The sequence below is a fragment of the Beta vulgaris genome, chromosome 7, assembly GCF_026745355.1.
Source record: "Beta vulgaris subsp. vulgaris cultivar EL10 chromosome 7, EL10.2, whole genome shotgun sequence".
Classification (NCBI taxonomy): domain Eukaryota; kingdom Viridiplantae; phylum Streptophyta; class Magnoliopsida; order Caryophyllales; family Amaranthaceae; genus Beta; species Beta vulgaris.
The window spans coordinates 32,575,720-32,594,066 of record NC_079208.1 but is presented as its reverse complement, the minus strand read 5'-3'; the positions used below and the strand labels follow the sequence as shown (position 1 = coordinate 32,594,066).

At 34.0% G+C, this 18,347-nt stretch overlaps 1 protein-coding gene and 1 long non-coding RNA gene across 2 annotated transcripts; one reads left to right on the top strand and one right to left on the bottom strand.

Annotated features, from left to right (window-relative positions):
* Positions 1 to 1,067: 1,067 nt before the first annotated feature.
* Positions 1,068 to 3,347, bottom strand: LOC104908986 (subtilisin-like protease SBT1.5). The gene has a single exon (XM_010698160.3). It carries the CDS (start codon positions 3,345 to 3,347, stop codon positions 1,092 to 1,094), a length of 2,256 nt encoding a protein of 751 aa, XP_010696462.3. The 3' UTR covers positions 1,068 to 1,091.
* A 12,186-nt stretch (positions 3,348 to 15,533) lies between these two features.
* On the top strand, positions 15,534 to 17,733 carry LOC130592175 (uncharacterized). The gene is made up of 3 exons (XR_008970388.1): positions 15,534 to 15,846; positions 16,900 to 16,962; positions 17,621 to 17,733. It is a non-coding gene; the product is annotated as an uncharacterized LOC130592175 (long non-coding RNA).
* Positions 17,734 to 18,347: the final 614 nt, after the last annotated feature.

The following is an 18,347-nucleotide window of genomic DNA, read 5'->3' as shown; positions in this document are numbered from 1 at the left end:
GCATTGTAGATCATACAACATCATATTCCAAAAATCAAAATATGGATGATAACCATCTATTGTTGTATTGACATCTTCAACATAAGCCCAAACTTCATTGCTTCTATTGATATGAAACGTGAACATACCCGACACATCGTGGAAACATAGATGCCCTGCACGAAATAGTGTTAAAACCATAGATTCCACATCCAAAAAATTCGAATAGTCAATTTTAGTGGGCCATTTTTCCTTTCGAATATGGGATTGTATAATATTTTGTGGAGGACATGGTATTGGTTTTGAGGTGGAGGAGGAAGTTGGCATGACAGTGCAAATTGAAAACACGGAAATGAGTAGTGTTGAAAAATGAAAATTCGGTGCTATTTATACTAAAAGGGAGCTTTCTAAAATGTAATTAATTTCGGCATTCTTTTTAAATTTGAATAGTTGATTGGCCGAAATTAATGTTGATTGACAATTAATATAAATCATCCTTGATTGATATTTTGATTTCATTACCATATATGAATTAGATAGGCAAAATCGGATGTACATAACATTGGAAAGAATAAATTTTGGACAATTAGTAACATAAAGAGAGATTTTAAAATCCGACCTTGCCTTTTTTATTCCACAACTTACGCCAATCATCACTAATTATCTCAAATCAACCCTAATTAAGATTTTAAAATTCCCGAAAATTTTAAAAATCTCGGATGTCACGTAGGCAATCCTACGTGGATAGCCTAGATGAGCGTTTTACTCCCCAAATGCTCTAGAATTGCTCGGTGATTGTGAGTTTGATATGTAGGATTTATCATTTTGCTTTAGATAATGATATTGATAATTTTTTTTAACAGACCTGGTGAGAAACATTCTAAAAAATAAACTTTAAAAGACTGATGAGATTAATTGATATTTTTAATGGCACATATGGATGAAATTTGACCAAAACATCTTCCATTTTGAGTTATCAGATCCATTTGTTTACTAGGCATACAACAATATATCTCATAATCATATGCCAAAGTGCACAGGAATTGAAAGCTTATTATTAAGATTATTGTATGCATATTTAATACGAACCTTACCAATATAACACTTAGTATCTATGCTACCATCAAAGGTATAGTGACATTACGTTTTCCATCAGTCCAAGTGAGTGAACCTAAGCCTCCACTTTGCAAAGAACCTTCATCTAATGCCGACACTTTAACAGAATAACTTAACTTCTCACCTTTTGACCTAAACTTCAATTCAAGTGGGCTAACAATCACATTTGTTCCTTTAGGACTCACTATTTTAGCTGTATAATTCGATGTTACAGAGTCTACGCTTGTTAAACTCCTAAAAATCATCTTATCTTCCAAATCAGATGTCACAATTATGGCTGGATAATTTAAATCCCATAATTGAACATTCTTCTTGTCACAACTAACTGGTCTCTTCACAATCATTTTTATCTCCTTATCATTATATTTTGAGGCACAAAGAAAATCAATGTAATCATCTTCACTTAAATCATATACTAACCCTGGATCATTCGCCTTTGTAGGATCAACATGTCCTGCACCCGTGTCCCAGAATGTCAACTGTTTGGGGTTCTGTCTTGGAGTGGTTTCATGATATCCGTTATAAGCTGTAGTCATTAACGCGGACCGGATTGTAGCCGGGGTCCAATCCGGATGCGCACCCTTAAGCAATGCGGCTATACCCGATACATGAGGGCATGACATAGAGGTCCCTGATAAGACATTATAGTCGGACCTCCTAGGATCCTCGGACAATTTAGTTGGTGATATGTTATTAGGCCAAGCAGCTAGGATGTCGACCCCTGGCGCGATCATATCAGGCTTAAGTACGTATATGGACAGTGTGTTGGGGCCCCGAGACGAGAATGCTGCAACAACAGGGGCAGATACTCTGCCTATTTGAGTCCCTCGAAACACAAGGGTGGCTTTTTTTACTTGTTGCTTACCAATGTAGTCCATAAGTTTTGTAGTTGCGGCGAAAGGTATGGTTAACCCGGGTATCATAAACGGGTCACTTTTTAATGTATCATTGTTGCTAATTGAAGGATCATTCATTGCAATAATAACACCAACACCACTTGCTTTCTTCACAACCACACCTTTCTGTACTCTGTCACTCATCCCCGGCGAGCAAATTACAATTTTCCCCTTGACTTCTTTCTCATCTAGTGAGTCTTGTAAGCAAAGTTGCTTGGACATATTTGATGAAAAATGAGTAAGTGGGAAAGTTTTGTTTTCTGGTAATGGATCACCGGTATAAAGCGAACTTCCAGTTAGAACGATGTCATTGTCAAGGATAACATCAGCAGGAAATGTTCTATCGATAGTGCTTGCACCAATGGTAGTGATCCATGGTGCACTATTTGACAGTGATCCTTCACTATGCCCAGAATTACCCGCCGAGGCTGAAACAAACACCCCTCTTTGTAATGCTCCGAATGCACCTATGGCTATTGGGTCCATAGTGTACCGTCGTGTAGGGCCGCCCAAGGAGATGGAAATAATGTCCACACCGTCCTCGACTGATTTGTCGAGGGCGGCGAGTACATCCGCGCCTATGCACCCGAACTTCCAACACACCTTGTAAATAGCAAGCCTTGCCTTAGGTGCAAGGCCTGTAATTTGTCCGTTAGCGTACCCGAAAAAGGAGACATTTTCGGGTTTAGTTCGACCCGCAATGGTGGAGGCAGTGTGAGTTCCGTGCCCGTAATCATCCCTAGCTGATTTGGACTCGTTATTTGTTAATGCAGAAGAGAAGTATCTTACACCTACTATCTTTTTGTTGCAAAGATGTGGCGGGAAATTTTCTCCTCCTTTGCATTCTCCTCTAAAGTGGGATGGCACCGGGCCTAGTTCTTCATCACTAAAGCTAGGATTTTCGGGCCATATACCGGTATCGATGACTCCAACCACCACGTTAGAGCCCAAGTCGGAGTCCTTTAGAAGACCCATTGGCCTGTGGTAAGTGTCAAGGCCTAGGAAGTGGGGTGTTCTTGTGGTGTGGAGTTGGTAGATTTCGTCTAAAAAGATATGAGTGACTTCGGGTTGGGCTTTCACTGAGTCGGCTTGGTCGGGCCTAAGTCGGGCTGAGAAGCCATGAAAGACAGTTTTGTAGACATGAAGCAAGGAATCATCGGGATTGGAATTAGTTTTTCTAACGATGGACTTGTACCATTCCTCAACATTGGAAAAAGTGGAGGGTTTGAGGTTGTTTTGGATGCTAATTATATAAGTTTGTGGTTTTTGGTTAGTGTCAAGGTGGTATTCCCCTATTGTGTTGTATGACAAGGAGAGAAAGAGTGCAAGATGAATAAGTGAACAAATATAAGACATTGTAGAAATTTGGGTCAAGGGTTCAAAAGAAGTAGTGATAAATGCTTAATATGGTTTGGATGGTTGAGGCGTTTATTATATAGTACTCTCCATCTATACTTGTTCAATGTCGGATATCCGAAAATTTCGGATTGGAGGAATTGTGATCCGAACATTTCGGAGCGGGTGACCGGATTTTCGGATCGGATACCGGGTTTTCGGATCGGCTGACCCGATTTTCGTGTCGGGCCGTTGACATTTTTAAAAAATTTCGATCCGTATTCGATCCGAAATCCCAATTTTTTTTCGGATATTTGAAATTTCGGATCAGATCGGCGTAATTTTAAACATGTTTTTCAAAGTGAACAAATAAGAACAGTTTTTAAACAAGTCTCCATCCATCCACTACAATGAGTCAATGACCATGAACAGTTTTTAAACAAGTTTTTCAAAGTGAACAAATAAGAAAAAGATGTGGATTGTAACTACCAAGAATTCGGGTACAGGGGCTGATGTAGTTACAAAATGTTGAGGCTTTTATTGTATAGTACTGATTATGAAAAGTTTTTAAACAAGTTTTTGAAAGTGAACAAATAAACTAAAAGAGGTGGATTGTAACTGCCAAGAATTCAGGTACGAGGCTGATGTAGTTACAAAATGGACATGCAATACATCACATAAAAAATAGGGGTAACGGATCCTCTAGAGTTTTATGAAAACTCTACAAAGTAGAATTGAATCTTGACCATATATTATAAAATCAAGGGCTCATGATTAGTGGGAAAGGAAAAGATATGGGCAGGATATTCCGGGGGAAAATAGGGGTGATTTTTGGGAAAGAAAATACAAGCCTTTGATTTCTTAATCAACGACTGATATTTAACGAACTCTACCGTGTAGAGTTATTTTGAAACTCTAGAGGATCTCAACCCAAAAAATAGAGGAGACATGTACGATAAGATAATATTGATACTTCATTTCTAAAATTAGAATATTTGTCCTGAAGATAGATTATCAAGTAAAAAAAGACAATTAGTTAGACTTCGTTACTATTAATCTTGATCTCTAGTAGATAGATTATCACTAAGATACAAAATTTTTTGTGTTGGTTAAGTGTCAAATCATTTTTAGAGTCAAATCATTAATACTATATATCAATTTTGTAGATCTCACTACATTAATGATTTTATTGATGCGAAGACAAAAGGATTTGTTTTTTTTTTTTTTGACGAGGACAAAAGGAGTTAACAATTTATAATAATAAAGAAAAGCCGGATATAGATGCGCCATGGAGAAAAAGAAAATTTAATAGGGTTGGATTTCTTAATGAGGCTACATAGAGAACTCTTAAAGGCAATTTTGAAATAAAATGCTTCATGGCCGATAGAAAGTGCGATTATTTGAACGCCCTAATTTTGTCTGAACATAATGAATGTATTATAGGGTGAGAGGCTTTCTTAGTACATTAATGGTAATACTCATGATAAGACAAAAGTAGTTAACAAGTTAAAATTATAAAGGAAAAGTTGAATGTAGAGGCGCGATAGACAAAAATAGAATTTAATATAGATGAAACTCTTTTTAAGGTTGTTGTATAAAGAAATTTTAATGGAAATTTTGTAATTAAAAAACAACGCTTTGTGGCCGTTAGAAATGCGCTTATTCAAATACCCTACTTATGTCTGAAAAAATCAATGTATTATAGCATGACTTTCTTTAGCTCTAAAAATAATAAGAAATATTTTATTTAGTGCTTTTAATCTCAATCTCTATTAGATTAAGTATCACGGAATATAAATTTTTTGTGTGAGTTATGTATCAAATTGGTAGTCATATCGATCTTCTAGATCTCACTACAAAATGTTATTATTCATAAGAAAACAAAATGGAGTTAACAAGTTAAAATCATGAAGGAAAAGCCGAATATAGAGGTGCGATGGACAAAAAGAAAATTTAACAAGGATTGAGTTTTTAATGAGGTTGTTATATAGAGAACTTTTTAATAATGGTAATTTTAAGATACAACGCTTCATGGTCGTTAGAAAGTGCAATTATTCAAACGCCCTAAATATGCCTAAACATAATTAATGTAGTATAGCGTGAGAGATTTTCTTGAGCTTTGTAAAAAAAACAAAAAGGACTTTTGAAGCTTTGAATCTTGATCTCCAGTAGATTGATTATCACAAAACACACAAAAGTTTTTTATGTTGGTTAAGTGTTAAGTCATTAATGCTATCAATCTTCTAGATCTCACTACATTATTAATGGTAGTATTCATGATAAGACAAAAGGAGTTAACAAGTTAAAAATCGTAAAGGAAATGCCAAATATAGAAGTGTGATGGACAAAAAGAAATTTAATGGGGATGGAGTTATTAATGAGCTTGTTCCAGAGAGAAATTTTAATGGTAATTTTGAAATACAACGCTTCAAAGGCTTTTATCTTGGTTGAGTGTCAAATCATTAATTCTATCAATCTTCTAGATCTCACTACAATAGTGGTAGTATTCATGAGAAGACATAAGGAATTTGCAAGTTAAAATCATAATGGGAAAGCCGAATATGGAGGCACGATGGACAAAAAGAGCATTTATTAGGGATGGAGTACTTAATGAGGTTGTTACATAGAGAATTTTAATGGTAATTTTAAAACAAAAAGCTTCATGAGCACCATAAAGTGTGATAATTCGAACGGCCTAATTTTTATTAAGAGAACCAATGTATTATAATTATATAGCGTGAGAGACTTCCATTAGCTTTGTAAAATAATATATGAAAAAAATACTTTCTTTAGTGAAGCTTATGATATTTTTGGAAATTGTCAATAGTAATTCTAAATTTTGGTTTCTTCTCTTTGGAAGCCAAACATAATTTAATTCTTGTCGTTAACACCATGTGTATAGTTATGCTTGAAAATGTAGTATTAATAACTATTTTTCGTTATAAATAATTAATAAAAGGGTTGTTTTCAAACTAGAATGACACAATTTTCCTTAAAAATTTGTTTTTTCCTTGTTTCTCACTGCGAGCCTATTTTCTTCTTGTCTTTTGTGAGACATGACGAAAATCTTGTTTGTAAAGGGAATTTATTACTATGTAGACAATTAAATTATTGATCTATAAGTTATGATGATGACTTGCGCATAAACAAACTTGTCAAATAAAACTTTGACTCTCTATGATGTTTTATAGGTTCTTAAAGTCTCAGTTGCTGCTGGAAGGAATATTTGTAGTAATAAGCTTTCCAAGCACAAATAAATGGAGTTCCAAGTGAAGAATGGTCAAGGACTATCTAAACAAGGAATCATAGAATATTTAGGAGTTCTACAGCAAGAATTACTTGATAGAACAACAGATGATCTAAGCAGAGTTCTAGAGCAGAACTAGAGCTTAGCAATGCCAAGTTCCAAAGGGACAAATCAAAAGTTCCAGAGAAGGAGCATCGTAAAGAGTACAAAAGTCTAGAATATTAGAGTTTAATTTTCTAAGGTTTTTGTAAGTATATTGGAATTTGGAGTCTAACTATATTAGAAGTCGAGTTTCAAGTGGAACTTAGGAGTTTCAAGTGCACTAAGTTTGTGTCTAAGTAAGAATCTTAAATAGTAGCCAACTGAATTAAAGAGGTTAAATTGGAGTCCAGTTCTAATCATGTCTGAACTTTATTCAAATCGGATATGTAATTGTTGGAGACTCAAATGATGGATATGCAAGCATGATAACTAAAATGATCAGGAAAAATTCCCTAAGGAACTCGATGATGAGGTATGTATAATTCATAGAAACCTAAACTCTCTTTCAACATAGAAATTGATGACCTAGTTGTAAATTTACATGAAAAAAGGGCTTTTTGAGTAACGAGAAATTTGAATGCGAAAGAGTCCCCAAAATCTGTAAGGAACATGTTTATGGGTTGAACACTATAAGAACTGATGTTCAAAATTGTTTCTTTGGGATTTTTGATAAAAATATGTCTTTAAAAGAAATTATTGAAATATTGAAAAATGAGATCAACTAAATCAATATGGAACTTAGCCTTTCTAAGTTGATCAATCTTGATATGAATTCTAGCAATTCCAAAGAAGGTTTTCTCAAGTTATCTAAGTATGATAAACTTAAATCTCACAAAGATAAACTTAGGGTTGAAAACAAAAAATGGACAATAGAACTTGCTCAAGCTAAAAAGGGTAGAAATTTTGGACAATGGGAAGTTCCTAAGTGGACTATAGATGCTAGACAGAACAAATTGAAGGTCTAGGCTTTAAATATAAAAAGAAAAGTGGCAAACAGAAAACATATGCAAATCTTCCAAGTAGCATTGTGTTCTCTCTATGGGGACATAGTGCACTTGAATGGGAACCCAAGGAAACCTGGGTTCTTGCAGCTAACAATAGGTTGCATTTGCATGTGTTAGTAATAGGGAATAATGCATGATACCTCGAAGTGGTTGTTCCAACCACATGAAAGGAGATAGATCAAAATTCCTCTCACTAGCAGCCTATTCAGGAGGGATTGTGACTTTTGGTTATAGTAAGAAAGGTGATATAACTGGCATTGATAAGGTTGGTAAGATAAGTTCCTATTCAATTGATAATGTTCTTCTTGCTGATGGCTCAAAGCACAACTTGATTAGTATTTCCCAATTTCGTGATAAGAAAAACCCTATATGTTTTACTAATTATAATGAGCATTGTCACATCAATAACAACAACCTGGGTAAGGTTATTCGTGAAGGGAAACGTAAAGGGAACATGTACATTGCGAATTCAATGCAGTTACTAGGAACAACCTTACTTGTGTTAGTGTTATTGAAGATGGTCCTTTACTTTGGCATAAATGTTTTGGTCATGCTAGCTTCACTTTTGCTTAATAAACTTAGATCTAAGGAACTTGTACTAGGTCTCCCTTCAAACAAGTTTCATTGTGATAAAGTGTATAATGCATGTGTAAGAGATAACCATGTTAAAGCTTCCTTTAGAAGTATAAAAGTTTGGGAGCACCACAAAGCAATTGGAACTCATCCATATGGATTTGTGTGGCCCCATGAGAGTCCAAAGTATGAATGATACTCTAATGTATTGGTGTAGACACATAATCATATCTCCCTATTTAAGGATCCAATAATGAAACATATCACGGTCTTAATTCGTCCGACTCAAGGGGAGAGCAATCCGAAAAGCCAACAGAGTACTATATTTAAAGTGTTAAAGTCCTGTTTTAAAGCCTAAATAAGTATTCCTGATAATTGATTTTATATTGAGCCTAAAAATATAATTTTAAGCCCAATCCTTTCGAAAAGTCCAAAAATTAATTATTCATGATAAATTAATTATTTATTTCAATAAATAAATATTTTCAGAGGTATTTTTATATATAAAGTAGGATTGCGAGACTTAAAATTTTTAAACAATCATTAAAACGCGTTTTATAAAAAAAAAACCCGTCAAAACGTGTGAAAAAACAAGGCAGTGTACCTGGCGCACCATCGTCCAACTAGCTCAGGTGTATCAATTTGCACTTGACACATGGCACTGTGCGTCACACAGAGTCATGCGCTTGGCACACTCATCTCCCCTGCGTGACACACATTTTTCTTTTATATCATTTTAAAAGTGTGTACCATGTTTACGTAGCTGATTCGTAGCAATGTGCACCTGACACGTGTAATTGTTTGTCACATAGTGACAAGTGCTTGGCGCACTCTCTATGTGACACGCATAATCTATTTTCCTATAAATAGGTTTTGATTTCCCATGGCTTTTTTCCACACGGTCTCTACATTACGATATACACTTTATGAACACTTACAAAACTCATACTTCCCTGCTTTTCAAATATAAAAACACATATATATATATACACTTAGCCATTCATATTGATCTTATGGCTTCACGATTGCTCGTCCATAATGTTGTCAATCACTTAAACCCAAGCTACAGTATAATTCTGAGAGTCCTTAAATAAATCCTTTATTTTTATATTGATAGTACTAACTATTTCTTTCCTAATGTAGATCTTTAATATAAAAATCATTCATTTGTACATTCTAACCCTTTCATTTCTTTTTTATTTATTTTTCACATATGCATGCTTATATGATTTAATGTTTTCATCACTCTACATGTTATTTTTGCTAATTAAAGACCTAAAAAACTATTCTAATCAGATTATTTGGACAACCTCTTAGGTTCTCTATAACTTAACTTGATTGCTAAACAACATATCACTAAAAAATAGTCTTTCTGTGTTTCCTGAACCAACCTAGACTAAATATTTTTACGGTGAATAAAAATATATTTGGTTATTCTATTGCAAAAAGATTGACATGAATCAATATTAATTAGAGGCCAATTAATGGGTGACATGGTTCCTGACCGTGTTCGTACCCTCACCTCGGAAATTTTTAGTTCATTGGCCATCGAGTTAGGACGGAAAAATCTACATTGGATAAGTTCCTAATTTGTCCCTATAATTTCCCAATATCCAATTAGGTTTATGAGTCTTATTTGAAAGACTTGTTGGCGACTTCAAAAACGTTTTTAAAAATTTACAATGAGGTAGTAAAATAGACGCTTATCCCACATCGACGAAATAAAAATACGCTTACGCTTGGTCATAGTTGACGATTACTGTAGATGTACATGGGTTATCAACTTGTTCATTTAAGATTTAACCATAGAAAGGAATTTAAGAATTCCAAGTTTGATGAGTTTTATAGGGAACATGGTATGAATCATATATTTGCTCTAGAACAACACATAATGGTGTTGTGGAGAGGAAAAATAGGACACTTGAAGAGATCACAAGAACAATGCTTATAGCTAGGACTGTTGGTCAGTTGGGATGGTGCGATTTGGGATGTAAACCAAAGCAAATCATAAATATATGGCTTGTTATTTTTCCGACCAAAACCACACTGCACTTTTTCCTAAACCAATCCAAACGGGACCACGCAAAACGGTTTGGTGCAGTGTGGTTTAACCATATTTTCCTACGCGACATGAGTTTTGTAATCTAAGAGTAAAAAGAAAATTTGGTATAAAGTTGTTGATAAACCAAAACTTAATTCTGTAAAACTAGATAATTAATACAAAGAGTCCAAATATAAAAGACTTCAGAATTCATAAGCTCCTATTGGATTTTGTTAAAAAAAAAAATAAACAAAGGAGAGCAGGAAAAAAAAAGAGGCATGCAGGCCTCACGGCACCCTGAACCGTAATAGATAAACATTTTTGTAAAAATAAAATCATATAAATTTGCGATTTACAATGCTATTTTGATTTACGAAAATTTATACCCAACCAAAACCACAAACCGTCGTTTGCTTGAAATCACAAACGAACTCATTATTTTAAAATCGCAAACCAACCTGGACTGCGAAAAAACAATTTGGGTTACGATTTGATGCAATCTAGACCGCCCTCTAAACAACCCTACTTATAATAAGAAAACTCCCAAAGAACTTTTGGGCAGAAGCTGTCAATAAAACTTGTTACATCATCAATCCGATCATTGATTAGACCTATCACTAATAAAACTCCCTATGAACAGCTTAAAGGAAGAAAAACCAAATATATATTATTTTTAGAGCATATGGTTGTAAATGTTTAGCGAACTTAGCTTATGCATAATAATGGTAAAAGGAACTAAGGCAAGTTTGATGAAAGAAGTGATGCAACTATATTCCTTTGTTGTGCTTTAGATAGTAAAGCTTATAAAGTCTACAACAAGAAAACAATGCATGTCGAGAAAACCGTACATATGATTTTTGACGAAACTGGCAATTTTTTAGAGAATGTAAATGATGATTTGGAGGAATAAGAAGATTTTGATATTGGAATAGTAAGACTACATCCAGAAGAAGAAGTGCAACCATTTAACAAGAAACAACCAAAAGTTCAAGAATATTAACCTCCCGTTGAAAGCCTAAATGACCAAATTCCAACAGAGAAGTGCAACACTGAAGTTCCAAACATACAAGAAAATAGGAAAATCCAACAGCGAAGTTTAAGATCTAAATGAAAGAAGATTGGGGTCTATTCCTATAAGAGAAAATGAAGGGAAATCCAACAGAGGAGTTCAAGATCTAAATGAAAATGGATCAGGGTTTATTCCTATTAGAGACATTCAACCAAAACCATGAAATATGAAAATTCTCATCCTAGAGGTTTGATTATAAGCAATATTCGAATATGGAGTCATATCAATTCACAATTGAGGAACTTTTGTACCTGCAGTGCATTCTTATCCATCATTGAGCCTCGAGATCACTTTGAAGCACATTTTCAATCTTTCATTGCTTGTTTTTGTTTCTTATTGGGTGATTTTGTGATAAATTGGGTTAAACTACATTCCTACTTTGATTCAAAACAATTTAAACATAAGTAAAATCTAACAAAAACACAACATTTTTAAAGAAAAAAAATAAGAAGTATAGATCAGTCTATTTAGTCAACAAATAAATTTCCTTCTCACCGAAAAATAAATAAATTCAAACAGATTAGATCCTCACAATGCAGTTAGATTAATCAAACAGATTATAAATCAACAATAGCATCTAAAATTAATGAAAAGAAACAGAAGTAGAACATATATTGATAATATTTTACACTATAGATTTAAATTGTTCCTATTTATTACTCCTTTTCAAGTATCAAATCATAAAGCAGGACCTCTAAACAACAACCTCATATCATGAATCATTACAACTATAAACGTAATCATAAATACGACCCAATTGTAATCCATCAGTAAAGTGATAATAACGAATGTAGCAAAATTGGAGACCAATTGTCAAAAAAATTATAGACTGCAACTCAGCAAAGCAAGCTACATATTCTAGAAATAGCAAATTTATAGCATCGTAAATCGCAAATTTATCTAGTACGAACAGCAGCCAGATAATCAACACATGATGGCGAAAATGAAGAGGAGAGTAGAGAGAGATTGAAGGGACATCTATTAATTGAATAAAAGTAGTTAGAGGGGGGAGGGGAGAACTACGAAATAAAGAAGAAGAGCGAAAATCTGTTAATGTGTAGTATAGGGATACAAGATACAATCAATCGAATAATCAAACAAACTACTACTACAACAAAATCAAAGCATAAATTGAGCTAAAAATCAGCGAAAATCTAATACAAAAGCAAAACCCTAAATCCATGAAATTGAAAATTTTAAACAACAAACAATTAAGAATTTTAGGCGAATTGGAAACCCTAACGCACAGATCGACGAGCGAATTACAGATAGAAATCTTGAGCTTCGTTCTGCTTTAATGAACCTCGAATTGAATTTGTGTGAACAACCATGCGAAGTCAAGAATTCTCTCTCCTCAAATTTTCTGATAGGAGGGAGGAAGGTAATGAACGATGAGGAAAAAAGGGGTGGAAATAACTATAAAGGTTATGGAGGAGGGTGAAGAATGAAGAATGAAGATCGAAGGTTGACAGGAAAACCGGGGAAAGAGAAAGGTGTGGCCTGTGGGCAAAACAACAATTATGGCAGCCAAGTAATTTTATTAAGTTGACGGGGCAAAATGGTCATTTTGCTATTACTACAGTAACAATATTTCTCACTTTTTAATAGGTATGGATATAATTTAATTTGTAAATGAGAAATTATATATATATATATATATATATATATATATATAAGGGTAGGATCCGCTGAAAACACCTTTTAATCTGAAAACTGAAAACAAGGGTAACTTTTAACCCCTTTAGAGTAACTTTTAACACTTTTAGGGTAACTTTTTCCAGTTTTGGGGTAACTTTATTATATTAAGGGACAAGGGTAGTTCTATATATTTCAAGGACAACTTTATTTATTATAAGAGTAACTATTACCACTTTTAGGGTAACTTTTACCATTTTTAGGATAACTTTTACCACTTTAAAGGTAACTTTATTTATTAATATATTAAGAGTAACTATTATCATTTTTAGGGTAACTTTTAAGATTTTTAGGATAACTATTATATATTTTAAGGGTAACTTTTACCAATTATCAAAATTGAAAAAAAGTTCATCAAACAAACAGAAATCTACTTCGAAGTTGAGCGTTGAAGCTCCAATGGCGACATAGAAGGAAATCACGAAAACCCTAATTTGAAGTTCCATATCAACACAAAGTACCCATATTTACCTCACAAAACCATAATCAAGATACGAAAACTCAAAAACTCAAAAGCAATACAAGAATTACCACAAGGTTATCATATTGAGTCTTCGTTTTAAAGCTTCAATAATTTACCTTCTTACATTGTGAAACAATGTTTCGAGTACTGTGCAATCCTTCCTAAGGGTAGTTCAACGATGAAAAATCAGTTGATTCATCTTTGGTTAAGTCTAGGTATCTTCCATGAACATGATACAAGCAACATGAACATGGGTGAAGATTGCATTAAAAAGCTGTTGAGTAATTAACTTCTTCAATCTTTCTGTTTCTCTAAAAAATCACATGGTACAGAGCAACCAAGTTCAATCCTGGATCTTCTTCGCTTCAAATTGAAGTTCTCATTTTTCTTGATTTTTTTTCCTGAAATTTCTTGGATCATTTTTTCTCAGAACTCTGCTTGAAATTTCTCTACTTTCTCGGAATTCTTATTTCTCGATTCATCTTCGTCTTTCCATTAAATCAATTCGTTTCAATTGAATTTCTTCTTTCTCAAAATTACTCGAAATTTCTCGCACCTTTTTCTCGAATTTTCTCACATTTTTTCTCGAAATTTCTCTCAGATTTTTCGCATCTTAGTTGATTCTTGTAGTTCGATCTTATCTTAATTGATTCCAACAAATTAAGTTGAATAAATTCGTTTCTCAGAATCTTTATTTGTTCAATTTCAAATTCTTGATTTGAATTTCTCAAATTCCATCCTCAAGAATTCTCACAAGAAAAATGGCAGAAAACAGTGAAACTAATGGCAGATTTTGCCTTTGAATTATGCATACCTACCATGAATTTGCTTAAGTTCCTAAAAATCAAATAGTGAGAGAAGAGAGAAAATGGAGATTCTCCATTGTTGTATGATGAATTTGTGGTCCGAAGAGAGAAAGGAAATTGCAAAAGTTGGGTTGTGGTCTTGTGCATGACAGTAGCTACACACAATAATTCCCAACTGCAGGATCATCTAATTAAGTTATTCAATGGCCTAGATCTTCTGTTTTCAGTTTTCAGCTTTATGGATGTTTTCACAAGATCTCATTTCTATATATATATATATATGAATAAGATCTTGTGAAAACCATCCTTAAGCTGAAAACTGAAAACAGAGGATCTATACCGTTAAAACTCGCATGCTTTTAAAAGAAAATACTAAAGGGCTATGATTTAACCACGAGGCGTGCTCCAGAACTTTCTTTTCTCAAGCGCGATTACTCCTCCTCTGTTAAACGCTACTTTCTCTCTCTCTCCTCCCTGTCAAACGCAACTTTGTGACCATCATTCAATCAATTCTTCGCAGCTACTCCTGTAATATCCCGTACCTAAGTAATATTAATTGTCGGATTAATTATGAATTAAATATTTTCAAACTAACAAAAACAAGAATTATAAATATTAAAATATACAATAAGCTATTTTAAGTTTCCTTTATTTAATCTAACTTGTGGACAATAAAACAAGTACTTATACTTAAGTAAAAATAGAAATTACAAAAATGTCCCTATGAGTCTAACACTCTAGCCTATCTTCTTCCTCCCTCCAATTTCCTTCTTTCTCGACATATCTTCATGTTCACATGAAATCAAATATTCACCATTACATTTCAACACCCATGTCAGAAAATCTTCTTCATTAGTCAATAAAATTTTCTACAATATCTCACAAAATTTGGAAGAAGCCTCAAAGTTTGAATTCTCAATCTTCCTCCATTAATGTAACTTGACCAAAGTTCATAAGCTTTGAATTATAAACTGAACAGCAAGGCAATGGCAACCTCCAACAAGTTCTATAAATACCGATTGATTCCCAAGTTTTGCTAACACAAAACAAAACCGAAAATCAGAAATTTTGGAGTTAATATTAAGCCAAAACTAATACAAAAAAAAAAAAAATTAACCCACTGCTTGCTTCCTCCTCTGTTTTTGGGCAACCACCACCGCACCACCACTTCGCCACCCACGTCTGCCGCCACTACCCAGCCAAACCACCGAACACCACTGAACCACCGCCACGACGACACCACCAATCCTCACCTGCGCAGCACCACCACGACCCACTCTCGCTCACCTCACGCTGTACCTTCCCTTTCTCTGTCGTTGCTGCCACCGCAGCACATTTCCGGCGAAGCAGCCACGGTGTAACCACACCGCAACAACCCCTCCGCCACCCAGCCACCTTTTTTCTCTCGCAGCACCATTTTCTCTCTCCGTCTCCGCGACCCACCTGCACGAACCTCCATCGGAAACGGCCCACCTTCGTCACTCCGACGAAATCCGGCGAACCACCCTGACACCTTCAAACTCGCCGCTGCATTCTCAATTTCCGGCGAAGCCCTGCTGTCGCACGTCCTCTGCCGCAAGGTTCTGTTTCCTTTCATTTCTCTCTTGATATAATTCTGCTTTACTAGTTTAATGATGATTTGTGGGCTCATTTAATATATGAGCCTGATTACTGATATATGGGCCTAAAATATGACAAACATATTAAGATGTAATCTAGATAAACTAATGCATCCTAAGGTCTAACTATTATATCATAAATCCATGTACAAACTTGTTAAAAGTAATCAACCTATATATATATTACTATTCTAATTCTTCAACTCTAACGTTAGTCCATAAAAACTTGATCTAAATTATTGTCATGTGAACAAGATAAATTAATTACTATAAAATTTGACTTAATTTACATACATACGGAAACTCGTAACTCATACATATCCACTAAATCATGGGTAAGCATACTTTACTGATAATCAAAATAAGTTCTAATGTGAGTTAGATGTACGAAAATAAAACGATTATTTTAAATGAAGGAGGTTATGATAATAATATGACTTCATGTAATTTCTCAATAAGTAATGTAGGCAAAGACATATAAAAAAATATATAGGAGATAAGTCTTAAGGATTAAGATAATTATTAATATTGTTTAATAATTAACTTGATTAGTGATTTTGGGCCTAATGTACCTAACCATATTTTACTAAAAACAATTCACGTAGTTTATGAAATGTTAATATTATTGGAAGTAGTACGTAAAATTACAACTAGTTACTAGTTTACTACAATGTTAAAGGTAAAATCTAAGTAATATGACTTAGCTTAATTAATGGCAAGTTGGGTGAAACAAGTTTAGCAAATATAATACTAAGTAGTCTTATCCTTTATTTTAAGTCTATTATTAACCTTAATTTATTAATATTTAAATATGACAAGTTTTTATAAAAGCTAATGCAATAGTAATAATAATATAATAATTATTTAAGTAATAAGACAGTACTTATAAAGTTTAGAAATAAGTGAATATACATATTCGCAATTATTATGGTTAACGAGTCAACCTTATAACTATAATAATAACATATGAGGAATGTTACGATATTAATCGTCTCGTTATCAATTATTGGTTAGATTAAGGAAAAAGGGATATTACAAGCCTCCCCCGACTATCAAAGTTACTAAGCAGGATTTGAGGTAACGTCTACTGCTAACACCCGCATTCCCTTTCTAAATATCGTTTTATGTTGATATTTATAATGTTTATGTTAAATGTATGCTTTTATGGATTGCGGGATATGAAATACTTTTTATGAACATGATATTTCATGACGTTACATTATGATGATTTCGAAAGATTAAAGAATATGATTTCATGATGATTGTGAAGTATAATGTTATAAAAAAAGAAATGGAACATGATAAACAAAAGTGAAAGATGGTTCTTGGCAGTACGATGTTATGTTGGTCGTGCACGTACCGTTCTATTCTATGGCGGAAACGCCACCTTCTGGTTAGGGCAATTGTCCCTGGTGGCACCGCACTATGCATGGCTTTATGCCACCTTCTGGTTAGGGACTTGTCCCTGGTGGCTATTGCCCTATGATTATGATGATGATGAATGATGGGAGACGTCCCTGTATGTTATACTCGCCAATTACCAATAAGATAATTATGATGATGATTATGATATGAAGATAATAATGAATTTATGTTTACATAAAATGTTTATGAAATGTTTTTACTCTATTCTCTCTCCTCCCTGTTTGCAACTAAAATGAATTGAAATGAATTTACGATGTTAGAGTAGTATGTTACTGGGCCTCGGCTCATGACGTTTTGTTTTTCGTTTTAGGTAATGACGGGGATGACGGAATGGCGTAGCAGTGAGGAATAATTACTACTTAAATTATGCAGACTCTTATTAATATGTATTCTAAGCTTGAGAACATTAGTTTATGAACCTTAATTATGTTCACCTAGTTATTTAGCATTTCAAGTTAGTTATGAAGTTTAATATTTATAAAGTTACGTTCTTTAACGAACTTATGTTGCCTTGTATTTTCCAAAAGGAAAGTACGGCAGTAACGCACCGACTAAGTTAAGTCTTCCGCTGCTAAGTAAGAGTTAATTAATGAATTAACGATGCTTAGAAGTCGGGGCGTTACAGAATGGTATCAGAGCCAACGGTTCCGAAACCTTAAGTAAAACCTCATAGGTTTACGTATTTCAATAAGAACTAAAATGGTTTAGGATAATTACTTTAGCTAACATAAGAATAATAAATAAATAAATAAAAATAAAATGGTTGTAGATAAATAAGGAAATCAAATGAATATGAGTGTGAGTATAGGACGGGAATGGGAAACTTTTACATACTTTAACGCTATTGAACGAGTATGAGTATTTATAAACGTAAAATTTTTATGTGTTAGAAATGGCCTCAAGTGAAAGTGACCCTATTAATGGGGGAAATGCAAACCACGAATCCGAGGTCACGCTCGAAGAAATGAGGGCAAGGATTGACGCATTGCGTAGCGACCCTGTTTTTGGAGATGCCACCGGAGATGCTAGTGATAACC

Bases quoted from the DNA above. Each gene is read 5' to 3' on its own strand.
- LOC104908986 (XM_010698160.3), bottom strand. From the start codon at position 3,347: ATGTCTTATATTTGTTCACTTATTCATCTTGCACTCTTTCTCTCCTTG.